The sequence below is a fragment of the Balaenoptera physalus genome, assembly GCF_965194825.1.
Source record: "Balaenoptera physalus genome assembly, chromosome: 4".
Classification (NCBI taxonomy): Eukaryota; Metazoa; Chordata; class Mammalia; order Artiodactyla; family Balaenopteridae; genus Balaenoptera; species Balaenoptera physalus.
The window spans coordinates 56,836,342-56,858,363 of record NC_138891.1 but is presented as its reverse complement, the minus strand read 5'-3'; the positions used below and the strand labels follow the sequence as shown (position 1 = coordinate 56,858,363).

Here is a 22,022-nt window from a genome sequence, read left to right as displayed (position 1 = left end):
TGGTTCCCAACCTTTTCAAATACAGATCCATTTTTTTTAACGAAAAATTGAGGTCCCTCATGTGGTAGCAATTGTAATTTTATGAACTCTGTCTCTGGCTAATATCGGTATTCAAATGAATTTGTTTTCTCAAAATGAGTTACGTAGTAAACAACTTGATGCTGTTTATGTTGGCTTTGTTTTTAACATTACTTCTGCTAATTTAACAGCTAATAGAAGCCAATATTTGAGGGCAGCTGTTAGAAAATTATCAACAGGTTAATTGTACATATTTAGGGGATATTTTAATCTCTGAGGAAGATAACCACGTTCATCCTAATCAGGTAGTTAAATAATTTTAGCATGTAACAACATTAACAAGTTACATGTTCCCAACAATTATTTTGAGCAATATTTCAGCAGTTCACTAAAATAAGAAGATGGTTAGCCATGTAGGAAAAGCCTTTTGTGACCCAAAAGATAGTAATCTTTCTGGACTTCAGTTGCTTCATCTTTAAAACATTGAACCAGGTCTCTGAGGTCTCTTCTGGAGTTAATGCTCTTTGACCCTGTGATTGCACATATAATTTAAATATTAGGTCTGTGTTCAGCCAAATTAAATGGAAAATGTACAATACTGATCTCTTCAGGTTAATCATTACCTGAACTATGTTTTCCTAAAGAAAATACTTGCATTTCTCTGACACCTTCTCAATTTTGAAAAAGTTAGCTATAAAAATATTTTTCAGATGTCTGAAGAAGAAACTTCTGTTGTTTAATCCAGTAGGCTTTGAGTTCAGGTGCGTTTGTTACATCCGATTTCACTGTAGAGTAAATTAAAAGAAATAGCACCAAACACATTTTTGAGAATGATTTTTCTTTAATGCCCTTAATTGTGTGATTGCTGACTGTCAAAGCCAATAATTTTTCAGCAGTTCAGGTTTTACTTTGCTCTGTGTACTACACACTTTAGAAGTTGTACCAAAAGTATATGTCTTAAGTACTATGAGAAAATGCTGTTCACATTCATAATTTTTTAAATACTAAAATAAGTTTCAAGTGTTGCCCGTATTAACTACTGAGAATCTTACGCATATTAAAATAATTTACAATGAAAATAGATATGTGAGCGGTATAACAAAAGGAGAAGATATATGTTAGGACATAAAGATGCCAAACATGTTGATCTTTTCTGGCAAACAGTTTGGTTTATGTGTAGCACATGATTTGAAAGCTGGAGAGTGATGAGAATGCACAGCATAGGTAAGTAGGGATCATATGAAATGACTTCTTTGCTGTGGTAAGGATTTTGGACATTCTTCTGTGACAGGAAACTAGTGAAGGACTTTAAGCAGAACTGCAGGATTATATTTTATCCCTGGATATAGTGCATGAAGGATAACATGATGGTTTCAGTGGGAAAGGGGCCTAGCTCTGGACTGAAGGGAGAAAGTTGAGCTGGTAGTGTTATTGGGGAGAGTGACACCACATATTTCTGAGTGTCTTGCAAACTCGTCCGCATTTCTGAATTCTGGGGAAAAAAAAAGGCGATTGGAAATTCAGGAGAGAATGGAGCGTCCAGGTTTTCTTCTCTCCGGCTTGTTACTGCTCTTCTTTTTGTGGGGAACAGGGGTGTGAAGACTAGGGGCTTGTGGGGATGGGGGATTAATTTGATACCCAAACGGTTAATGGACAAAATAGGGGACAATGCAAGGAGGGGGAAATTGCCCTTGTCATCATGATATCTTAACTGAGGGATAACTAAATTAGGTACTTATTTGAGAATAGTCACAAAAAAATAGATTAGTATAGTACTACTAGTTCATGAAGAGTCTAGTGGGTGTAATTTTTATTGAATACTAGGTTAGTGACATTTTCAAATATTTTCAAAGCTTTTAAAAAGAGTTTATTTATATTAGTATAAAAGTCATTAGACTCTCAGTTTGATAACTAGAAAGTTAATCTGAATTAAGTACTGTTTAACATTACATGAATGTTGCTTTTTAAAAAACGTATTGTTTCGAAATAGTTTTAGATGCACAGAAGAGTACGGAGCTGAGGTTATGGATACTTAAGGAAGAATACCACAGAGGTGATGTACCTGTCTTATATCAGGGGTACATGTCAGTGTTTACATACAGTAATACTACCAATTGTTATTGGTGATGTTAACCTTGATCACTTGGTTAAGGTAGTTATTACTGGTGATGTTAACCTTGATCACTTGGTCAAGACCGTTAACCTTTCATCTAGAATTGTTTAGGCTGGCACTATCCGATTACATATATTGTGTACCACACATATAATTTAAAGTTTTTAGTAACCACGTTGAAAAAAGTGATAAGAAACAAGTGAAATTAATTTTAAACAAATATGTTTTATTAAACCTAATATAACTACATTATTATCATTTCAGCAGGTTTATTCATTATGAAATTACTCTTTTTCTGCCTTCCATACTCCATTCATTAGAAGTAAGTCACTAAGTTCAGTCCTCATTTGAAGTGTGAAGGACATTAAGTTCCACCTGCTAGAGGGAAAGGGATCAAAGAATTTGTGGACATGTGTTGAAGTTACTACAGTTATTAAGAAATATTTTGGGGAGGTACTCCGAGGATGTGTACCCTTTTTTTTCCTTAAAGTTTTACCCAATAATTTTAGCATTCATCATCGGGACATTGTTTGCAGCAGCGATCACTGTGGTGTTCTAATGGTGACTTTCTAATTCCCTCATACCTTCTACATGTATTAATTGGATTTTTCTGTACAAATGTGTTCCTTTTCCCTCATTTATTTTTTCAATCGAGTATGTGCATGTGGATCCGTAGATATTTATTTCGTTATTTGGGTTATAAATTAATATCATTTCTCCTTAATTTGTTGCTCAGCTCGTTCCAGTTTTGGCCACTGGGAACTGGTCCAGGCTGCCTACTGCACCCTTTCAGCATGACCCATCCTTTGTTTTTTTAATCGCTTGCTTCCTGACATACAAGATGCTCCAGGTTCATCTTGTATTTTCCTTTTCCTAGCCCTGGAATCAGCCATTTCTCCAAGAAACCCTGGCTACCTTTTACTGGAATCACAACAAAATTTTATTCTAATTCTGGAAGTAATGTCTTTATACGGATCTTACAGAGTGTCAGTATTGGCTTGTGATTCTACAACAGATTTTTCTTATGGTTTCTGAACCACGTTTATTCACTCAGCAAACTTTTAAAAAGTGTTTATGTGCCAGCATATTCTTACTGGGGATCCAGGGTCAAATAAGACATGGACATTGATCCCAAGGAGTCTAGATACGAGAAAGCAGATCTTGTTTTTTCTTCTAACATATTTTATTGAGTGCCTCTTATGTGCCAGGTACTGTGCTACAGGTGAACAGGAAATACTAAGAACTGGAGCAGGATAGTGTAGGTTGCTTTTGGGAACACATGGGAGGGATTAACCCAGTGTTGGGCCAGGTGGAATGTGGAGCAAGTCTTGAAAAGTGACTAGATATTAGCCAAATGTGGAATTGAGGGGAGAAGTAGGGGAAGGGAAGCTATTCCAAGAGGAGGAAGAGCAGTGCCAAGGCCACTGGGGATGATGATGTGTGAGGTAGGTCTAGAGATCCCTGTGTGGGGGGGTGGTGGTGGAGAAGATGGGAGCAAGTGGTGGCAGGATCCTGGTCATGAAGGTCTTGTGGGTAAGCCAAGCTTTGGAAAGTTGAGGGACCTTTTCAAGGAGTTTGAGTTGGAGGGTAATGTGATCAGATCATCCTGCTGGCACCTTGGAGGGTATATTGGCTTTCTTGAGGGTCTTGCCATGATAGAGGTGTGAGGTGAAAGTCTTAACTAAGAACTGTGTTGGTAGTTCTCAGACTTCAGTGTGGATCACCTGGAGAACTTGTTAAAACATGTTTTAACATCTCTCAGCCCCACCCGCAGTTTCTGATTCAGTATGTGTGGGATGGGGCTGAGAATTTGCATTTCCTTGGACAAAGTAGTACTGATTATTTTCTGTTCAATTGTAATAACTTTAGTTCAGACTCTTGATACTTTCTAAGGATTAAAAATAAAACTTTAAACCAGACTTATTTAGGGGGAATCTGTGACCATTATGTGTTTTATGTGTTTATACAAGTATATCTCTGTGTGTATAGGAAGTGAAGCTGATAACTGCTTTGAAAGTGATTTGACTAGGTAATTTATTCACATTGTTCAAAATTCAGAAGTGTTCTTTCTCCTGTGCTTCCCCAGTCCTCCAAGCCACCAGTTACTTTCCTGGAACCAGGCAGTGTTATCAGTTTCCTCTGTATCCTTCCAGAGAAATACCATATATATAAAAGCCAATAAGTGCATAATTTACACTCTCTTCAGTATTGTTTTAAACACAAATGATAAGATACTAGTCACTTTGCTGTATTTTACTTTTTTCACTAATGTATTTTAGATCTCTGATCAACACCTGAAGAGCTCCCCTCCTCTTTTTTAATGGTGGTAAGGTGTTTTATTGTATGAATATACCTTAATTTATTTAACTTGTTCCCACAGTTGATGGATATTTAGGTTGCTTCAGTCTGCTGCTATTACAAACAATGTTGCAGTAAATAACCTTGCTGTATCTGTCTTATGTATGTGAGGACATCTGTGTGATGAATTACTTGAACTGGAACTGCTGGGTCAAAGGATATGCGTGTTTGCAAGTGCTGTAGCTACTGCCAGACTTACTCCAGAGGCTGCCCCAGTCCACACCGGTGCTCCCAATGTGAGTCTCTTTGCCCACACTCTTGTCAACATAGTGTTAACCAAATAAAACAGTTTTGCTTTTTGCTAATATGATAGTAAAGATGGTATTTAATGTCCTTGTAATTTGTTTTTTATTTTGAGTGAGTTTGAGCATCTTTTTATATATTTGGGTCATTTCTTTTGATGAACTGTTGTATTTTGGACTCTTCCACCGTTTTTTTATTGTGGTATAACTTGCATAAGGTACAGTACACACATTTTAAACTCAGTAAACTTTGTTTCAGTTGAGGTATAATTTCCTGTAAAATGAACAGATCTTAAGTGTACAGTTTTGATGAGTTCTGACAGCTTTATATGACCAACCCATCCTAGATTTAGAGCATTTCCATCACCCAGAAAAAAGTTCCTTCAGGCTTCCTTTCCATTCAGTTTTCCTTATTCTCTACCTCAGGCAGTCACTTTCTAATTTCTCTTACCATCAAATTAGTTGTGCCCATTAATTTTTAACATGTTATAAACCCATGTAACTACTAAGATCAAGATAGAGAACATTTCCTGCCATCCAGCATGTTCCCTTGTACTCCCCCTGTAGTCAGTTATTCTCTCCCAACAAAGGGAACCACTACACTGACCTGTGTCCACTATAGATTCATTTAGTAAATCTGTGAGTCACCACTATGTTGTGTCACTGTTTTTGTTTTTTCCTCATTGCTATGTATGGGAATATAAGACTATTATTAATTTTATTTTGGAGGGACAGATATTTGGTTTTTTCAACTTTGGGCTATTTGAATAAAACTGCGGTGAATATTCACATATATGTATTTTGGCAGATCTAAGTACTTAGGTTTTCTTGGTATATTAGACATGGAATAGGTGGGTTATAAGTTAGTTACAGATATGTGTCTATTTAACTTCAGTAGATACTGTCAAACAGCTCCTCAATATGGTTGTACATTTACATGTCCAGTAGCAATGTCTGTCTGAGAGTTCTGCTTGCCTGTCTCTTTGCTAAAACTTAATATTTGTCCTTTTAGTTTCAGTCATTCCAGTGGTATCTTATTGTGATTATAATCTGAATTTCCATGGTGACAAATGATGTTGAGTGTCTTTTCATGTGCTTATTGTTGACACATGTTTTTTAACTGGGTGATGGGTCTTGAAATGACTTGTAGGAGTTTTTTATTTTTTTTAATAAATTTACTTACTTTATTTATTTATTTTTGGCTTCGTTGGGTCTTCTTTGCTGCGCTCAGGCTTTCTCTAGTTGCGGTGAGCGGGGGCTACCCTTCGTTGCAGTGCGCGGGCTTCTCTTGTTGCGGAGCATGGGCTCTAGGCGTGCAGGCTTCAGTAGTTGTGGCACGTGGGCTCAGTAGTTGTGGCTTGTGGGCTCTAGAGCGCGGGCTCAGTAGTTGTGGCGCACCCGCTTAGCTGCTCTGCGGCATGTGGGATCTTCCTGGACCAGGGCTCGAACCCGTGTCCCGTGCATTGGCAGGCGGATTCTTAACCACTGTGCCACCAGGGAAGCCCAGGAGTTTTGTATATAGTTGATAAGGCCATTGTGTTGAGTTTGCAAATACTTTTTTTTGTTAGTTTGTAATGTGTTTTTTACTTTTGCTTGCCTGGCAGAAATCACAGGGGGCAGACTTCAAATAAAGCAGACTTTATTTTGATCAAAATTTTCATTGTTTCAAAATTGCCTCTCAGTTTTGTGGTATACTTTTGAAAGGCTTTCTTCCTTCTGAAGTTACCATATTTTAATGATTTTAATGTGTCATCAGATGTATGATATTTTGTTATTTTGCATATCCCCATAAAATAGGAAAAATGCTGTTAAACTAAAATTTTTTTCTTTACCTCTTAGAATCTGTATCTTATAGTGTTTTTTTGTGTTATATACTACTCTTCCAGTTAAATGAGAGGAAAATATACATGAAATAAATTGGTTAGAGTATTTCCCCTAATTTTTCACTTTTACAGTAGGACTTCCAAGTCACTTTTTGACTTACTAATGTTTCTCCATTGTCTTCAGTGCCACGGAGAGTGTTGGTGGGGGGGTGGTAGGAGCACTTCTTAAAAGAATCCAGAAAAGAACTAAAAACCATTGGTGCTTTGCTCTTAAGCTGACTTTGCAATTAGGTAGGCCTAGTTTATTTTTTATTTTCGCTTTAGGAACTGTTGTAAACATTTCTTATTCTCCAGCTCCTGCACCTCTTCACCTTAACTCTGATATGTAGGGTTTAAAAGAGTGGTCACCTATTGTTTCAGCTTCCCAAGTTGCTGACCTCCATTCTGCAAATGCTGATGCTGGTTGCGTAATTACAAGCAAGGACAGATATGACGTGATGCTAGCTGCCCAGCACTAATTGTAAGAAAATCCTTATTTTAGACTCCATGTCTTACATTTAATGAGTACAGCATGAAATCAAAGAAATACATTTTTTCTAGATTGATCAGTTTGAATTATTATTTCCCTAAGTTAAAGAAATCAGAATGTTTGTCCTGTTCAGTAACTAATTTTTTGTGTATATACGTGAATATATAAAATTTAGTTCAGAGAAGGCCAAAAAACCCACCAAACACCCTACTATATATGCTGCTGAACTATTTACTCCCTTCTGAATATTCACAGCCTTGGCCAGTGCTGCTTGGGGGAATCAGTCTGGTGCTGATGGTCATTTTACAATGATTACCTTTTATGTAGGATTATACGTGTTTAGTGCTGAGGTCAGAGTTTCTGACTTGCATTTTACTAATTGAAAATGGAATTAACCTAAGTGGTTCATAAGGTACATAAAAATGTGAGGTAGATGCAGGAAATCATCTGTTTACCTACTGCTTATAGAATTCTTTCTTTAATAAGGGTTTTGGGAAAAAGAAAACTTAAAGGGCACATAGACCAGCTAAAATAACCACATAAAAAGTGAGAAAGGCCAAGAACTGGCTTGGGTATCTGAGATAGTAGGTGGCAGAACTATCAGAAAAGTAGCAGAGCATAACTTAGTAACAGAAATGGAAAATTATGGTGTTAAACATTTATCGAATTTTAAAAACCAATGTGTTTGTGCACATTTATGTATATGATTGTTGTTTAACTGGCTTTGATTGTTTAATCCTTAATTATACATTTATAATTTTTTAAGCTTCTAGAGTGTTATAGACTAGGTTTGTTTTATGATTTAGGACTGAGTTTAAAATTACAAAACCCAATAATTGAGAGCTTGATGAAAAAGGAGAATTTATTGGAAAGTATCTCATGAAATTTGGTGTGGGGATGTGTTGTGGAATTGGGAACAGAGTGAGAAGGACTCAGTGGAAACTATTCTGGACATAATGTGATTCTTTCTCTCTGCAAACTAGATACTTCTACTTATCTGGTCCACACATCAGCAGAACAAAGCTTCCAGTAGCTCTTTAATTTATATTATTTGGCTAAGCTAGAGAAAAGCACTCCTACTTTTGTTCCTTCCCAATCCTTTTTTCTTTCTTAGATTAAGTAATGTTCTTGGATCACATGGAAATCTGACTGTAGCCATGCTCTTAACCACTACTTAATGTTATTAAGTTAAATTAGATATAAATTCTGAGGTTAGATACATGAACATGGTGGTATCAGTGACCGTGACCCATTGATTACGCTTCTGAAAAAAATTTATTTAAATTGAAGTATAGTTGATTCACAATATTGTGTTAATTTCTGCTGTACAGCAAAGTGACTCAGTTGAAAAATTTAAACATGGTAAATTTAGCATGTTAAAATTAAAACGTGAAATTTTACTGAAATAAAATGCTGAGTCCTTGTGAAGATGTATAACTGGTGTCTTTGAAACTCAGCAGCAGAGCCACCTGGGTTTGGGGCTAGCATAGCTTGTCTTAAAAACATGAATGGTCATCGTCAGTCTTCACCAGGCCCCATGTACCAGGTGGCTGCAGTAATGGTATTTGCTTAGAGAGGGCGTTCTTGGTGTCATAGAAATACTTCTCTTAGTATTTACTCCTGATTGTAATTATACATTTATTTGGGTGACTTTTTCCCTTCCATCTGTTTCCCACTAGAATGTTAAGTGCTGACACACCTTTAGTGCTTGGAAGGGGTATTATAAATGCTTATATTAAGAAAGAAGAGAGACTGGATATAAACTCATGCTACTAAAAATGTGATGAGAATTTTTTGTCTTCGTGTTTTCAAGTAATTTTGATTAGACTTGTCGTTTATGTTTGTGTAAATTATATACATTGACTTTTACATAGTTTTTCTTTTTAATAACTCATGCAATTCTCGTAACAGTGTCAAATTGTGCTCTATTTTCAAGTATAGGGTTTTTGTTTTCAAAAGTGATGCTTTAAATTGTGCTGTAAGTGGTAATTTACTCACCATTTTTGAAGGGATCTTTTTAGCATTAGAGAATTGATATAATTTCAAGAAGCTTGTTCATGCAGTTCCTCAGCAGCCGGAATCAGGCCCAACATTTTAAATCCATGATGGAAATGGATTTCTTCTTTTTTCCCATTGAGAAAATTCATCTGGTGCCACATAAGTAAAAAATACCTTTGTCACTACAGGAATTTAAAAAGAATTCTTCCTGTTCTTTTTACATTTTAGAACTGGAAGTCTAAAATTCTAACAAGATATCTCTACATTGAGGCTTTTTCTTTTTTTTCAACTTTTTTTTTTTGTGTGCTATCAGACAATTTTATTGGAAACATTATACTTCCAAAAAGTCAACATTAGATTTAATGTTTTTAAGCAAACTTTTCATGTAACTACAACATACATATGGAAAAGTACACAAGATTTATATTTGTTTGCTCTAAAACATAATTACATCCTTGCAATTATAACCTAAATTTTAGTAAATATTGGATAAATGTTTTTTTCCACAATATTTTGTTTCATTTGTCACCATACAGGGCCAATAACACCTTTTTACTTTTTGCATGAAATTTTGCCTTCCCCTAAGTGGATTCACTTCGAAGTGTTTTTTCCTTTTTCCCTTGTACACTTGTTCTTTTTTTTAATGAATATTTAATTAAATTAATTTATTTTTAACATCTTTATTGGAGTATAATTGCTTTACAATGGTGTGTTAGTTTCTGCTTTATAACAAAGTGAATTAGCTATTCATACACATATATATACCCATATCCCCTCTCTCTAGCGTCTCCCTCCCACCTGCCCTATCCACCCCTCTATACATTGAGGCTTTTTGAATGCTAATAATTAAAAAAACTTTTTTGTACCTTTAGTTTTGCAGGTGAGGAGAGATGTCCTCTTAGGGGCCTCAGTAGTTTAAATGTGGTCTATAGGATGAACGTTCCTGTTTCTTGACTTATTGTATGTGTGTAGAAGAATATTTGTTTAGTATTACTGCAGGGAAGTGAGGTTAATTTTCTGGGTTTATATAACCTTAATGTTGTTAGTGGTTGTCCAGTGGTGCCCCAGATGACTTTCCAGTCACAGCCACACCCAGGTCTGTTGGGTTCTTAGCTTCTCTTAGTTACTGCTTCTGAACTGTCTTCTAGAAGCAACACCACAGCAACATGCAGGATTTTCATTTCTTAATATACAATATGGAATTTAGGAATGTACCACTGCCAGGGTTGTAACTTGTTCTAAATTCCTATACTTGAACTGGAATTTGCAACAGGTTTTTCTTTAGAAATAATGTTATAAAAAGTGTTTATAGTTCTCCAGTGGTAAATATTATTTACTCCCTAGCCATATAAATCGTTTTACTGAAAACTGCCATAGTGGGAACTTAAAGTATATGAGAAAGATAGGTTGGAGTATTGAGGTTATGAGCCAACTAGAACAAAATACCGAGTAAAGATAGTATTTATGACTTTTACAATAAACTGTTGAGGCATACTTTAGATATAATAAAAGGTATCCATTTGAAGTATTTATATAGTTCACTGAATTTTGACAAATAAGTACACCTGTATAACCACCACAATTCAGGCCAAGGCTCATGTTCATTACAGAGAAAGTTCCCTGTTCCCAACTGCAGTCAGTCCTACTCTTCACCCGGATCTGCTTTCTGACACTACAGATGACTTTTGCTTCTTTTAAAATTTTATATAAATGGAATTCCATTCTGTTTCCTGGTAGGCATAATAAAAGATGTCCATACTTTAATCCATAGAACCTATGTATTTTTTACTTTACATAGCAAAAGGGATTTTGCAGATGTAATTAAGGGCCTTGAGAAGCGGAGATTATCCTGGATTATATAGGTGAGTATAATCTAATTAATTGAGTCCTTAAAAACTAGTCTGAGAGATGACTGCTGAAGAATGGTCACAGAGATACAATTTAGCAAAGTAGGCTTTGAAGATTGAGAAAAGGGGGCCCTTGAACCAAGGAATGTGGGCTGCCTCTAGAAGCTGGAAAGGTCAAAGAAATAAATCTCCCCCTATAAGCCTCCATAGAGGAATGTGGCCCTACTCTTACATCTTAATTTGAGCCCAGTGAGACCTGTGTCAGATTTCTAACCTACAGAACTGTAAGGTAATACTTTTGTGTTGTTTTAAGCTACTAAATTTGGGGTAATTTTTTACAGCAGCAAATAGAAAGTGGTACATACACTTTTCTTTTGTGCCTGCTTTTTTTCTTTTTTTTTTTTTTTTCCTTCTCCTGTTTTAAGATTCATCATGTTGGGACTTCCCTGGCGGTCCAGTGGTTAAGAATCTGCTTCCACTGCCGGGGGCACGGGTTCCATCCCTGGTCAGGGAACTAAGATCCCGCATGCCGTGCGGCATGACCAGGAAAGAAAACAAAGATTCATAGTGCTAGTTGTCTCTATCAGTAATTAGTTCCTTTTTATTTCTTAGTACCATTCCATTCTATGGATGAACCACAATTTTTTATCCATTCACCTGTTGATGAACGTTTATATTGTTTCCAGTTTTGAACTATTAAAAGTAAAGCTACTGTGAATGAATATTTGTGGACAGGTCTTTGGACATAAAGTTTTCACTTCTTTCCACCTAGGAGTAGGATTGCTAGGTCAAGTGGTAAGTGTATGTTTCATTTTATAAAGAACTGCCAAATTGTTATCTAAAGTAGTCGTTCCAGTTCACATTCCTGCCAGTAGTTTCTCCACCTTGGAAGTTTTAGCCTTTTTAATCTTAGCCATTCTAGTGGATGTTTTGTAGTATCTCCTTGTGTTTTAGTTTTCATTTCATTGATGACATTCATATATCTTTTATGAACTGTTTAAATATTTTGCTCATTATTTATTTGGGCTGTATTAAAGTTTTTTTATATGTTCTGGATATAAGTCCTTTGTCAGAATTACATAGAATACTTTTTCCGGTTTTTCCGGTATATGGCTTGCTTTTTCATTCCTTTCATGTTCTTTTTTTTAAGAGTCAAAAGTTTTAAATTTTGGTTGTTTAGATTATAATTTTTTTGTTTTATGATTTGTGCTTTTTGTGTCCTAAGAAAATTTATCCTATGATGTCTTTTAGAAGTTTTAGAGTTTTTAGCTTTTACATGTAGGTCTGTGATCAAACATTAGATCACTTTAATTTTTGTGTATGGTATGAGGTAAGCTCATCCCCCCCCCCCCCCACCATGTGAATACCCAGTTTTTTCAGTACCATTTGTTGAAAAAGACTATCCTTTGTCAAAAACCACCTTTTGGGAGGGTTGATTTCTTATGATTTTCTATGTACCTGATCATAACTGTCTGTGAATAAAGATAATTCATTCTTTGTGATTTGTATGCCTTTCATTTCTTACTTTATTTCAACTGGCTAGGGCCTCCAGTACATACAGTGTTACAGTTGGTGATAACAGGACATTTCTTGCCTTGTTCCTAATTTTAATGTCAAACCATTCTGTCTTTCATCATTGGGTATGATGTTAGCTACAGGCTTTCATAGATACTCTTTATCATTTTGAGGATGTTTTCTTCTATTCATAGTTTGCCGAGAATATTTGTGAATGGGTGTTGAATTTTGTCAGAGGTTTTTGCTGCATCTACTGAGATGCTCATATGTGTTTTCTCCTTTACTATTTAACACTTACAAATGTTAAGATATCCTTGCTTGAATCCAGAGTCATGATGTACTATCCTTTTTTTATATTGTTGATTTGATTTCTTGATATTTTGTTAAGAATGTTTTCATCTATGTTCACAAGGGACATTGACCTACAGTTTTTGTTTCTTTGCTACTCTCTTTGTCTGGTTCTGGTATTGGTGTAAAGCTAATTCCAGAAAATAAGTTGAGAAATGTTTGCCTTCTCTTTTTTTTTCAAAGAGTTTGTGTAGGTTTGGTATTTTCTCTAAATGTTTGATACAGTTCACCAGAAAAGTCATCTGAGCCTTGTTTTCTTTGTGGGAAGGATTTAAAATAACATATCAAATTTCTTTTATAGACATGGGGCAGTGTAAATTTTCTGTCTCTTTTCCAGTTTTGGTAATTAGTGTTTTTCAAAATAATTTTTTTCTTCTAATTGCAGAATTTATTATCTTAATATTTTTATTATCTTAATGAATGTGGAATCTGTGGTTATATTACCCTTTTTACTTCTCATAACTAGCAATATGTCTTTCTTGATGAGGTCAGAGAGGGCTATAAGTTTCATTGATTTATTCAAAAATAAACTTTTGTTTTCACTGCTTTTTCTCTATTGTGTGTCTATTTCCTATTGCATTGATTTTGACTTTCTTTTTTTTCCCATTTACTAAATTTAACTTGCTCTTTTTCTAGCTTCTTAAGCTTATGTAAGTGACATCTAAGCTCAGTTCTTTTGTATCCAGTAATACAGAGCGATTTAGAGCTACAAATTTCCCTTTAAGTCCTGTTTTAGCTGCATCCCACAAATTATAAGCTCCTTTCATTTTCATTTAATTCAAAATAACTTCTAATTTTCCTTGTGATTTCTTTTTTGACCCTTTGTAAGGTGTGTGTTCTGTTTTCAAATATTTGAGAACTTTGTACATGCATCTCTTTTGTGATCAGAAAAACTGATTTAAATATTTTAGATTTATATCTGTTTTATAACTCTGCATGTGGGCTACCTTGGTGATGTTCTGTTTGCACTTAATGTGTTCTATTTTTGTCAGGGGGCGTTTCCTATAAATGTCAGTTTGAGTTAGGTTGGTGAAGGTGTTCAGATATTCTATATTCTTATGATTCTTATGTTTAAAACATTTGCAGAGAGGAATGTGAACCTCCAACTCTAAATGTGACCTATTTCTCCTTTAAGTTCTATCAGTTTGCATATATATATGTATATACAAATATATATATTTACAAGTTATGTTGCTAGGTGTACACATTTAAGTTTTTTATGTCTTTTTTGATGGGTTAACCATTTTCTCATTATGAAATGTTTGTCTTAGTCCTTGTCATGAAAGTACGATGTTTGATTTTAATGTAACCACCACAGTTTCCTTGTGGTTAATTTTTGCATGGTGTGTTTTCCATTCTTTTACTTTTGATCTGTCTATATTTTTATAAAGTGGGTTTTTTTTAAACAGCATATAGTTGGGTCTTTAAAAAAAATATTTGGGCTGACAATTTGTTTTTGAATTGGATTTAGATCATTTACATTTAATGTAATTATTAATGTGGTTGAATTTAAGTATACTACCTTGGTATACGTTGCTTCTTTTTTAAAATTTGCTGCCTTGTTGATTTAGTCATTTTTAGCATTCTGTTTTATTTCCATGTTGGCTTTTAGCTACATCTTTGTTTACTTTTTTTTTTAGTTGTTACCTACAGTTTACTTTTTGCATACTTTCACAGACTATGTTCAAGTAAAATTGTAGCACTTTACATATAATGTTACTTATGATAGTCTGTTTCTCTCCCTTTTTTGTACTATTTTTGCTCTATATTTTCTTCCTGTAGGTGTTATAAACTCGAGGATATATTATTTTTGCTTTAAACAGTTAATTACCTTTTAGAGGAATTTTAAAAATGAAACTTTTTTATATTAACATGCATGTTTACCAGTTCTGTCACTCTTCATTCTTTTGAGTGGATCACAGTTTTTATCTGTGTTGTTTTCTTTCTGCTTAAGAACTTTCTCGAATGTTTCTATCGGTCAGGACTGCTGGTGAGGAATTCTGTTAACTTTTGTTTGTCTAATAAAGTCTTTATTTATCCTTCATTTTTGAAGGGCATTTTCACTGGATATAGAATTATGTGTTGTCACTGTTGTAGCTGAGTACCTAAAAAAAAGTCCATCCATTATCTTCTTCCTTGCATTATTTCTGATTTCTGATGGGCAGTCTACAGTTCTTTGTTCCTATGTATTTAATTTGTTATTTTTTTCTGGCTGCTTTTATGATTTTTCTTTTTAGCACTGATTTTTTAGCAGTTTGATTATAATATGTTTAATTTTCTGTTTATTATTGTGTAGTTTTTAAATTTTGCTTGGATTCTGATGAGCTTCTTAGATTTCTAGATTTATACTTTAATAGAATTCAAAAAAACTTAAGATTTTTTTCTTTCCCACCTTACTTCTGCAACTTCAGTTATACCTTTGTTTGACTGCTTGCCATTGTCACACAGATTACTATAGCTTTTCTTTTTTTTTAATGAAAAAAAAAACCCCTAAATTCTTTTAAAAACTCAATTTAAATCTTACTGGATAGTTGTGGCTTCCGATAGATGCTGGGTATTACTGTTTTCTCCTCCAATTTAAAAACTTTTATATTGCCCCTGTGGATTCATTCTGGCACTCTAGGGTGCCTCAGTGGCCTGTTTGGGAACTGTAGGCCTGTGGCTATATTCACAAGTTGTATGAAGGCCTTGAGATACACTGTTCATGTATATTAAGGGCCTGTTACTCTAGAATGTTTTATTATTGAAGACGCTCTTCACTATATACCAATGTCCTTTTCATGAGGACTTAGGATAGAAATATCTTTGTGGTGTCAGTAACAGGGACTGATATACAGTCTTTTTTTAAAATTTAAATTACAGTTGTGAATTTTTTAGCAGTTTTAGGTTCTTTTTATTCTTTTTCATTTGCTACTAGAAACCTGGATTTTCTGTGGTAAAATGCACTGAATATAAAATTTACCATTTTAACCAATCTTAAGTGTTGAATTCAGTGGCATGAAGTACATTCACAGTGTTGTGAATTATAATCATTATCCATTTCTAGAGCTTTTTCATTATCCCAAACAGAAACTCTGTACCCATTAAACAATACCTCCTCATTCCCCTCTTCTCCCAGCACCTGGTAACCTTTATTCTACTCTCTGTCTCTAAGAATTTGCCTATTCTAGGTATCTCATGTAAATTCGATCACAAAATATTTCTTCCTTTGTGTCTGGCTTATTTCACTTAGTATAATGTTAAGCGTTACAGCATATATCAGAATTTCACTTCTTTAAAAAAAAAAACTTCTCCTGCAGTTTTATTGAAATATAATTGACAGAGAACATTGTATAAATTTAAGGTATGTAACATAATGATTTGGTATATGTATCTATTGTGAAATGATTACTACAATAAGTGTAGTTAACATTTGTCTTCTCACACAATGTTACTTTTCTTTTCCTTGTGATGAGAACTTTTTAAGATTTACCCTCTTAGCAGCTTTTAAATATGCAATATAGTGTTGTTGACTGTAGTCATCATGTTCTATGTTATATCCCCAGAACTTAATTTATCTTATAACTGGAAGCTTGTACCTTTGACTATCAATAAAAAAGAATTTTATTTCTTTTTATGGCTGAATAATATTCTGTTGTGTATGTATATACCGTAATTTGTTTATCCACTCATTTGTTGACGAACACTTGGGTTGCTTTCTTCTGTTGGTTATTGTGAATATTGTATACAATTCTGTGAACATTGGTATACAAATAGCTTGAGTCACTGATTTCAATTCCTTTTGAGTAGATACCCAGAATTGCTGGATCAAGTGGTAATTCTATGTTTAATACTCTGAGGAACTCTGTATTGTTTCCTCAATGGCTGTACCATTTTACATTCTCAACGTACAAGTGTTCTAATTCATCCAAATCCTTTCCAACACTTGTTATTTTCTGTCTTTTTTAACTTTTAACATTATTTTTAATTGTGGCCAGGCACAACAAAAAATTTACTGTCTTAACCATCTTATATATACTTTTCGGTCATGGTAAGTACATTCATGTGGTTGTGCAGTCTCCAGAACTCTTTTCATCCTGTGAAACTTAAAGTCTGTACCCATTGAACAACTCACTAATCCCCCTCCTCCTCCAGTCCCTCGCATCCACTTGTTGTTTTTATGAACTTGACTACTCTAGATACCTCATAAATGGCATCGTATGGTATTTGTCTTTTTGAGACTGGCTTCTTTCGTTTAGCATAATGTTCCTCAAGGTTAATGTGTTTAATAGTATGTATCAGAATTTCCTTCCTTTCTAAGGTTGACTGTTACTCCATTGTATGTATAGACCACAGTTTGTTTATCCATTCATCCATCGATGGACACTTGGGTTGCTTCCACCTTTTGGCTATTGTGAATTATGCTGTTAGGAACATGGATGTGCAGCTATCTCTTCCAGACCCTGCTTTCAGGTTTTTTGGGTATATACCCAGAAGTGGAATTACAGGGTCATATAGTAATTCAATTTTAATTTTTTGAGGAACTGCCATACTGTTTTCCATAGAAGCTGCACCATTTTACATACTGTCCAACAGTGCACAAAGGTTCCAATTTTTCCATCTCCTTTCCAACACATATTTTCTGTGGGTGGGGGTTTTTTAATAATAACCATACTAATGGATGTGAGATGATATCATTGTTTTGATTTGCGGTTCCCTAGTGATCAGTGACGTTGAACATCTTTTCATATGCTTTGGTCTTTTGTACATCTTGTTTGGAGTAATGTCTATTCAAATCCTTTGCTTATTTTAAAATCAGTTTTTTTTTTTTTTTTTTGTACTGTTGAACTGTAGGAGTTTTTATATAGTACAGATATTAATCTCTTAACAGATATATAACTTGCAGATGTTTTCTTCTGTTCCCTAGGTTGCCTTTTTTTTTTTTTTTGAGGAACAATTTCTCTATTTTATTATTATTTTTTTCTCTAGGTTACCTTTTAACTGTTGATTGTGTGCTTTGATGCACAGATTTGTTTTCTGTTTATTTGGTAATAGCTATCCTAATGGGCATGTGGTGGTATCTCACTGTGGTTTTGACTTGGAATTGCCTAATACCTAATGATGTTGAGCATCTTTTCATGTGCTTATTGGTCATTTGTATATCGTCTTTGGGAAAGCTTAAGAATTTAACAAGTGTTTTTGTGCAATAGCTTCATTACTACTTCCATTTATTTTTCTGTTCTTATTTGTATTATGCATTAATGTTAAATTAAAAAATTTTTTTTTACATTGTTCTCTTCATTCTTCTATGGCCCTCTGGTTTTTTTTTTTTTTTTTTTTTTTTTGTGGCCACACCACACATCATGTAGGATCTTAGTTCTCCGACCAGGGATGGAACCCATGTCCCCTGCATTGGAAGCGCGAGTCTTAACCACTGCACTGTCAGGGAAGTCCCCTGAGTTATTTTTGAAACAGTGTTTGATAAAATTCTGGGTAAGGTGTATGCTTGGTTGGTGAAGAATTTCTCTATTGTATTAAATCTTGACCTTGCCATTATTCAGATATGAGGTACTGGGCAGATCAGTTTACCTTCTCTGGGTCCATAGCAGGTAGTAGTGTTACATGTATTGGTTGTAAACCAGTCTTCACGCAGGGTAGCATCAGCTGAATAGGAAGGTGAGAGCAGGAATTGTGAAGAGCAAGAGCTAAATAGACTTTGAGGAGAGCTGTGTGGAAAACGGAAAAAGAGCAGGGGGAATGGAAGCAGTATTAGTTCATTTAGGGAGCAAAGTAAATGGGATATCAAACTCTGAGGAGGTTCTATGAATGGGGACTAGAGAGATCTACATAGAAAAAAAGTAGAAATATGTAGAACTTGGGGCCAGCTTTGCCTGAGTAGGTGAGGGAAATAAATACGGAGTAGAGTGGGGCTCAAATTAGTCAATCCTTTGGCTCTGGAGAAACCCGAGAGAGAAGGATAGTGGTCTGGGAGTGAAAAGTAAGATGCATAATCCAGAGTAAGATGCCTAATCTAGAGTGAGTATAGCAATTTAAAAGTCTGACTGCTGGGAGTATCTTTGGAAGAAGTTTTGCAATGCAGCCAGGCCAATTTGAGTAATCTAACAAAATTTTTAATTTGCTATAATTGTATTTAATTTATTTCTGAAATTCCCTCACAGTTATCCATCTGAATCAACTTGAAACAAATTGTATTTAGTGGTATTTAGGATGAAAGAGTATCTAGGACTACATATAGTGGGAAAACTCCCTTTACTCTTGGGTGGTGAAAAATTATTCTGAGATTTCACCATAGGTGGTGAGGCAGGGAGTATACCACAGGTGTTCTGGAGTGCAGCTGGTTTCTCACTCAACCTATTTACTACTTTACTATGTGAAACAACACCAACTAATACAATCTAATGCAAATGTTTTTTAAATATTGCTTCTGATACATACTGATAAAGTTACGCTGTATTGGGATGTATATACATTAAAAAAATACTTGATGTGTAGAGATGGTGAAATCTGAAAACATATGGCTTTCATGAGTCATAGATCTGGCTCTCTTACCAATTTTGATTTTATATGTACCACGGTGACACTGGGCAAGTGACCCAACTTTCTCTTCACCAGAGCTGCGATATCTGTAAAATAAAGGAGTTGAACAACATCTTTAGTCAGCATTATATCTGATTCTGTGATCCTTTTTTTGGAGGGGGTGATTATTTTCCTGAGCTATCTTAGAGACAAGTATAATACATTATATATAACCTTATTCACTGGAGAGAATAGTTCTGAACAACCAACTCACGTTCCAAACCTTTTATCAATGGTAGATTTGTATTTTATTTTATATGGTGAGGTCAAATCTCATAGATTCTCAAAAGTTGTTCCAATTTGTGTCCTAATTTTTAAATGAAGGTAAAGTATAAAACTTTGTGACTGTTTCTCCTCATTTAGAAGTAATTCCCTCTACTTTATTCTGAGCCTATTTGGATTATGTCACAGAATCCTTAGATAACTGATTTCTGTTAGTTGCCTTCCGAATGGCATATGAGTAAAGGCTTATACATGACTTATTCCACACAGTAACATCATTTTGGGGCCTGGAGATAGTTAGATAGAGCTAGAAATACTACCAACAGATGGGGAATATTTTTTTTTCCCTAAAACGTTATTAAACTACATGACAGGAAAAGTGTTTGAATCTGAGTACTTCAAAGGGACAAATGATTTTTTTTTTTTGCTAGGTAACTCAGTTCGTAGATGCTGAAAGAGGAAAAAAGAATCAGGGATGGGTACTGATCTGGTGACTTCTGGGCTCTGGATTTTGGCATACACAAAAGGCACCCTGTTATGAGCATTTCTTAGCAGCTGCATGTTCCAGTCATGGAGTCCTGTTTGGGCTCATTTTGCTTAGTTTTAAGGAATTGAGGACTTTTTATTCCCTGCAAAGTGTCAACCCTTTGGACACTACACTTACTTGCTCCTTTTCTGTAATCTTGAATCCTGTTCTCCCTCCTCCCCCCCATAAAAACCTTAATGCCAGTTATTTTTTTTAAAAAAATCTCCCTTACTGCTGGCTTTCTCAGTTTCTACAGAAAATGAATAGTCAGGTACATTTGGCTCTTGGTGACTTGGTATTGTCCTGGAAATAACGTTTTTTGACACTATCTTTTAATTTGATGTGTTTGCCCTTGCTGTAGAAGCAGGTAAGTGACAGAAAAAAAATTGGACTTCGTGGTTCAGCTTTAACTATGAGTTAAATTTTGCAGTGTTCCATGTCTTATATTCTCAAAGTAGGTAATCAAGGATGATAGAAATACACATATATCTACTTTAACATTAGTTACATTGGCATTTCCTCAGTTATTTTAGAAGAATTTTAGAGCAGAGGTCGGCATACTGTTTCTGCAAAGAGCCAGGGAGTAAATATTTTAGGTAGCTACTCACGTCTGCTTGTTGTAGTGGGAAGGCAGCCATAGACAATATGTAAATGAATGGGCATGGCCTGTGTTCCAATAAAATTTTATGAATGATAGACACTGAAATTTGAAGTTCATGTAATTTTTAATATTCTCCCCCACCCCCATTTAAAAATGTAAAAACTATTCTTAGCTTGTGGATTGCACAAAAGCAGGTTGGATTTGGCCCATTAGCCGTAGCTTGCCAACTCCTGCTTTAGAAGAGTGATGATAAGTTTGTTTCAGTCACTGTCCTGTACTATTTAAGTAATTAATTGTAGAATTTGTATAATATAAAAAGAGCAAAGTCTAAGCTTTCAAATCTGAGAAACCAGATAACAATCTAATCTTTCATTTTTCTTATGTGTAAAATAGGAATAATACAAGTATTGTAAATCATAGTTCTTTATAATAAACACAACTCACCCTGGCTATTGTAAGCAGAACAGGGAATTATTAAAGAATATTGGGTAGCTCACAGAATAAGGAATTATTAAAGAATATTGGGGAGTGCTAGAGATATGGACTTTATTCCAAGCCTCTGGGAACATTTCCCAAAACCATACTGCAGAACTAGGTTTGAGAAAGCTACTGTTGCTGACCACTAAATGCAAGGTACTTAACTTGATTGCAGATGGTACTACTGTTGGCTATGGTGCTTTTTCAGTGACAGGAACTCTATATTGTAACCACTGGGAAATGGCTGCCACCACCATCAAAAGTCACATGTATCTGTTGCCTTGGGCTTGAGCAAAAATGGAAGTTCTACTCGTTGCTTACTTCCAAATCAAAGTCTCTTGGAGGTTTATGTAATACAGAATAATGTGCTATGTCCTTAGCTGTAAAGGAGGCTGGAAATTTTAACTTCTATTTTCTACATTAGAGATTATATGAGCAAATTAGAAATTACATTAATATATTAAGCAGTAGATCATAAAATCTGTAGAAATACCCACAAATTAAAGTCTGTTGAAATTTTTAGTAGTGATGAATTTGATGGATGCCCACAGTAGTAGATACGTAACTGTCCCTATTAGTATATATACCTCCTTTTTGTACTTAGACATCAAACAACTATAATAAGCTCTCACCTAAAAACTATGATTTATGAAAGGTTTGTGTTCTAAGCTGGTATGTGAATTGGTTTTCTAGAACCTAAAACGGATTCTCCCTTCAAAATAAGAAGGTTATAAATAATGGACTTGTTTCCAGGCTAGTCAGCATAAGGTTGTTTACAAAAGCCAAGTGTCTATTTCACAGAGATAAGTTCTTTCATGATGGAAAGATC

General features: G+C 34.9%; 1 protein-coding gene across 5 annotated transcripts in view; it reads left to right on the top strand.

The window, feature by feature from the left end:
- Nucleotides 1-22,022, top strand: part of TBL1XR1 (TBL1X/Y related 1) — a 179,187-nt gene that overhangs the window by 16,366 nt on the left and 140,799 nt on the right. Inside the window, exon 2 of one of the 5 annotated variants that reach the window (XM_082458982.1) lies at nucleotides 4,601-4,725. The exons of the other annotated variants lie outside the window; for them this stretch is intronic. Coding sequence (XP_082315108.1) covers nucleotides 4,650-4,725 — 76 coding nt within the window. The 5' untranslated portion in view covers nucleotides 4,601-4,649. The remainder of the gene's footprint in view (nucleotides 1-4,600; nucleotides 4,726-22,022) is intronic. 5 annotated transcript variants of the gene reach the window in all.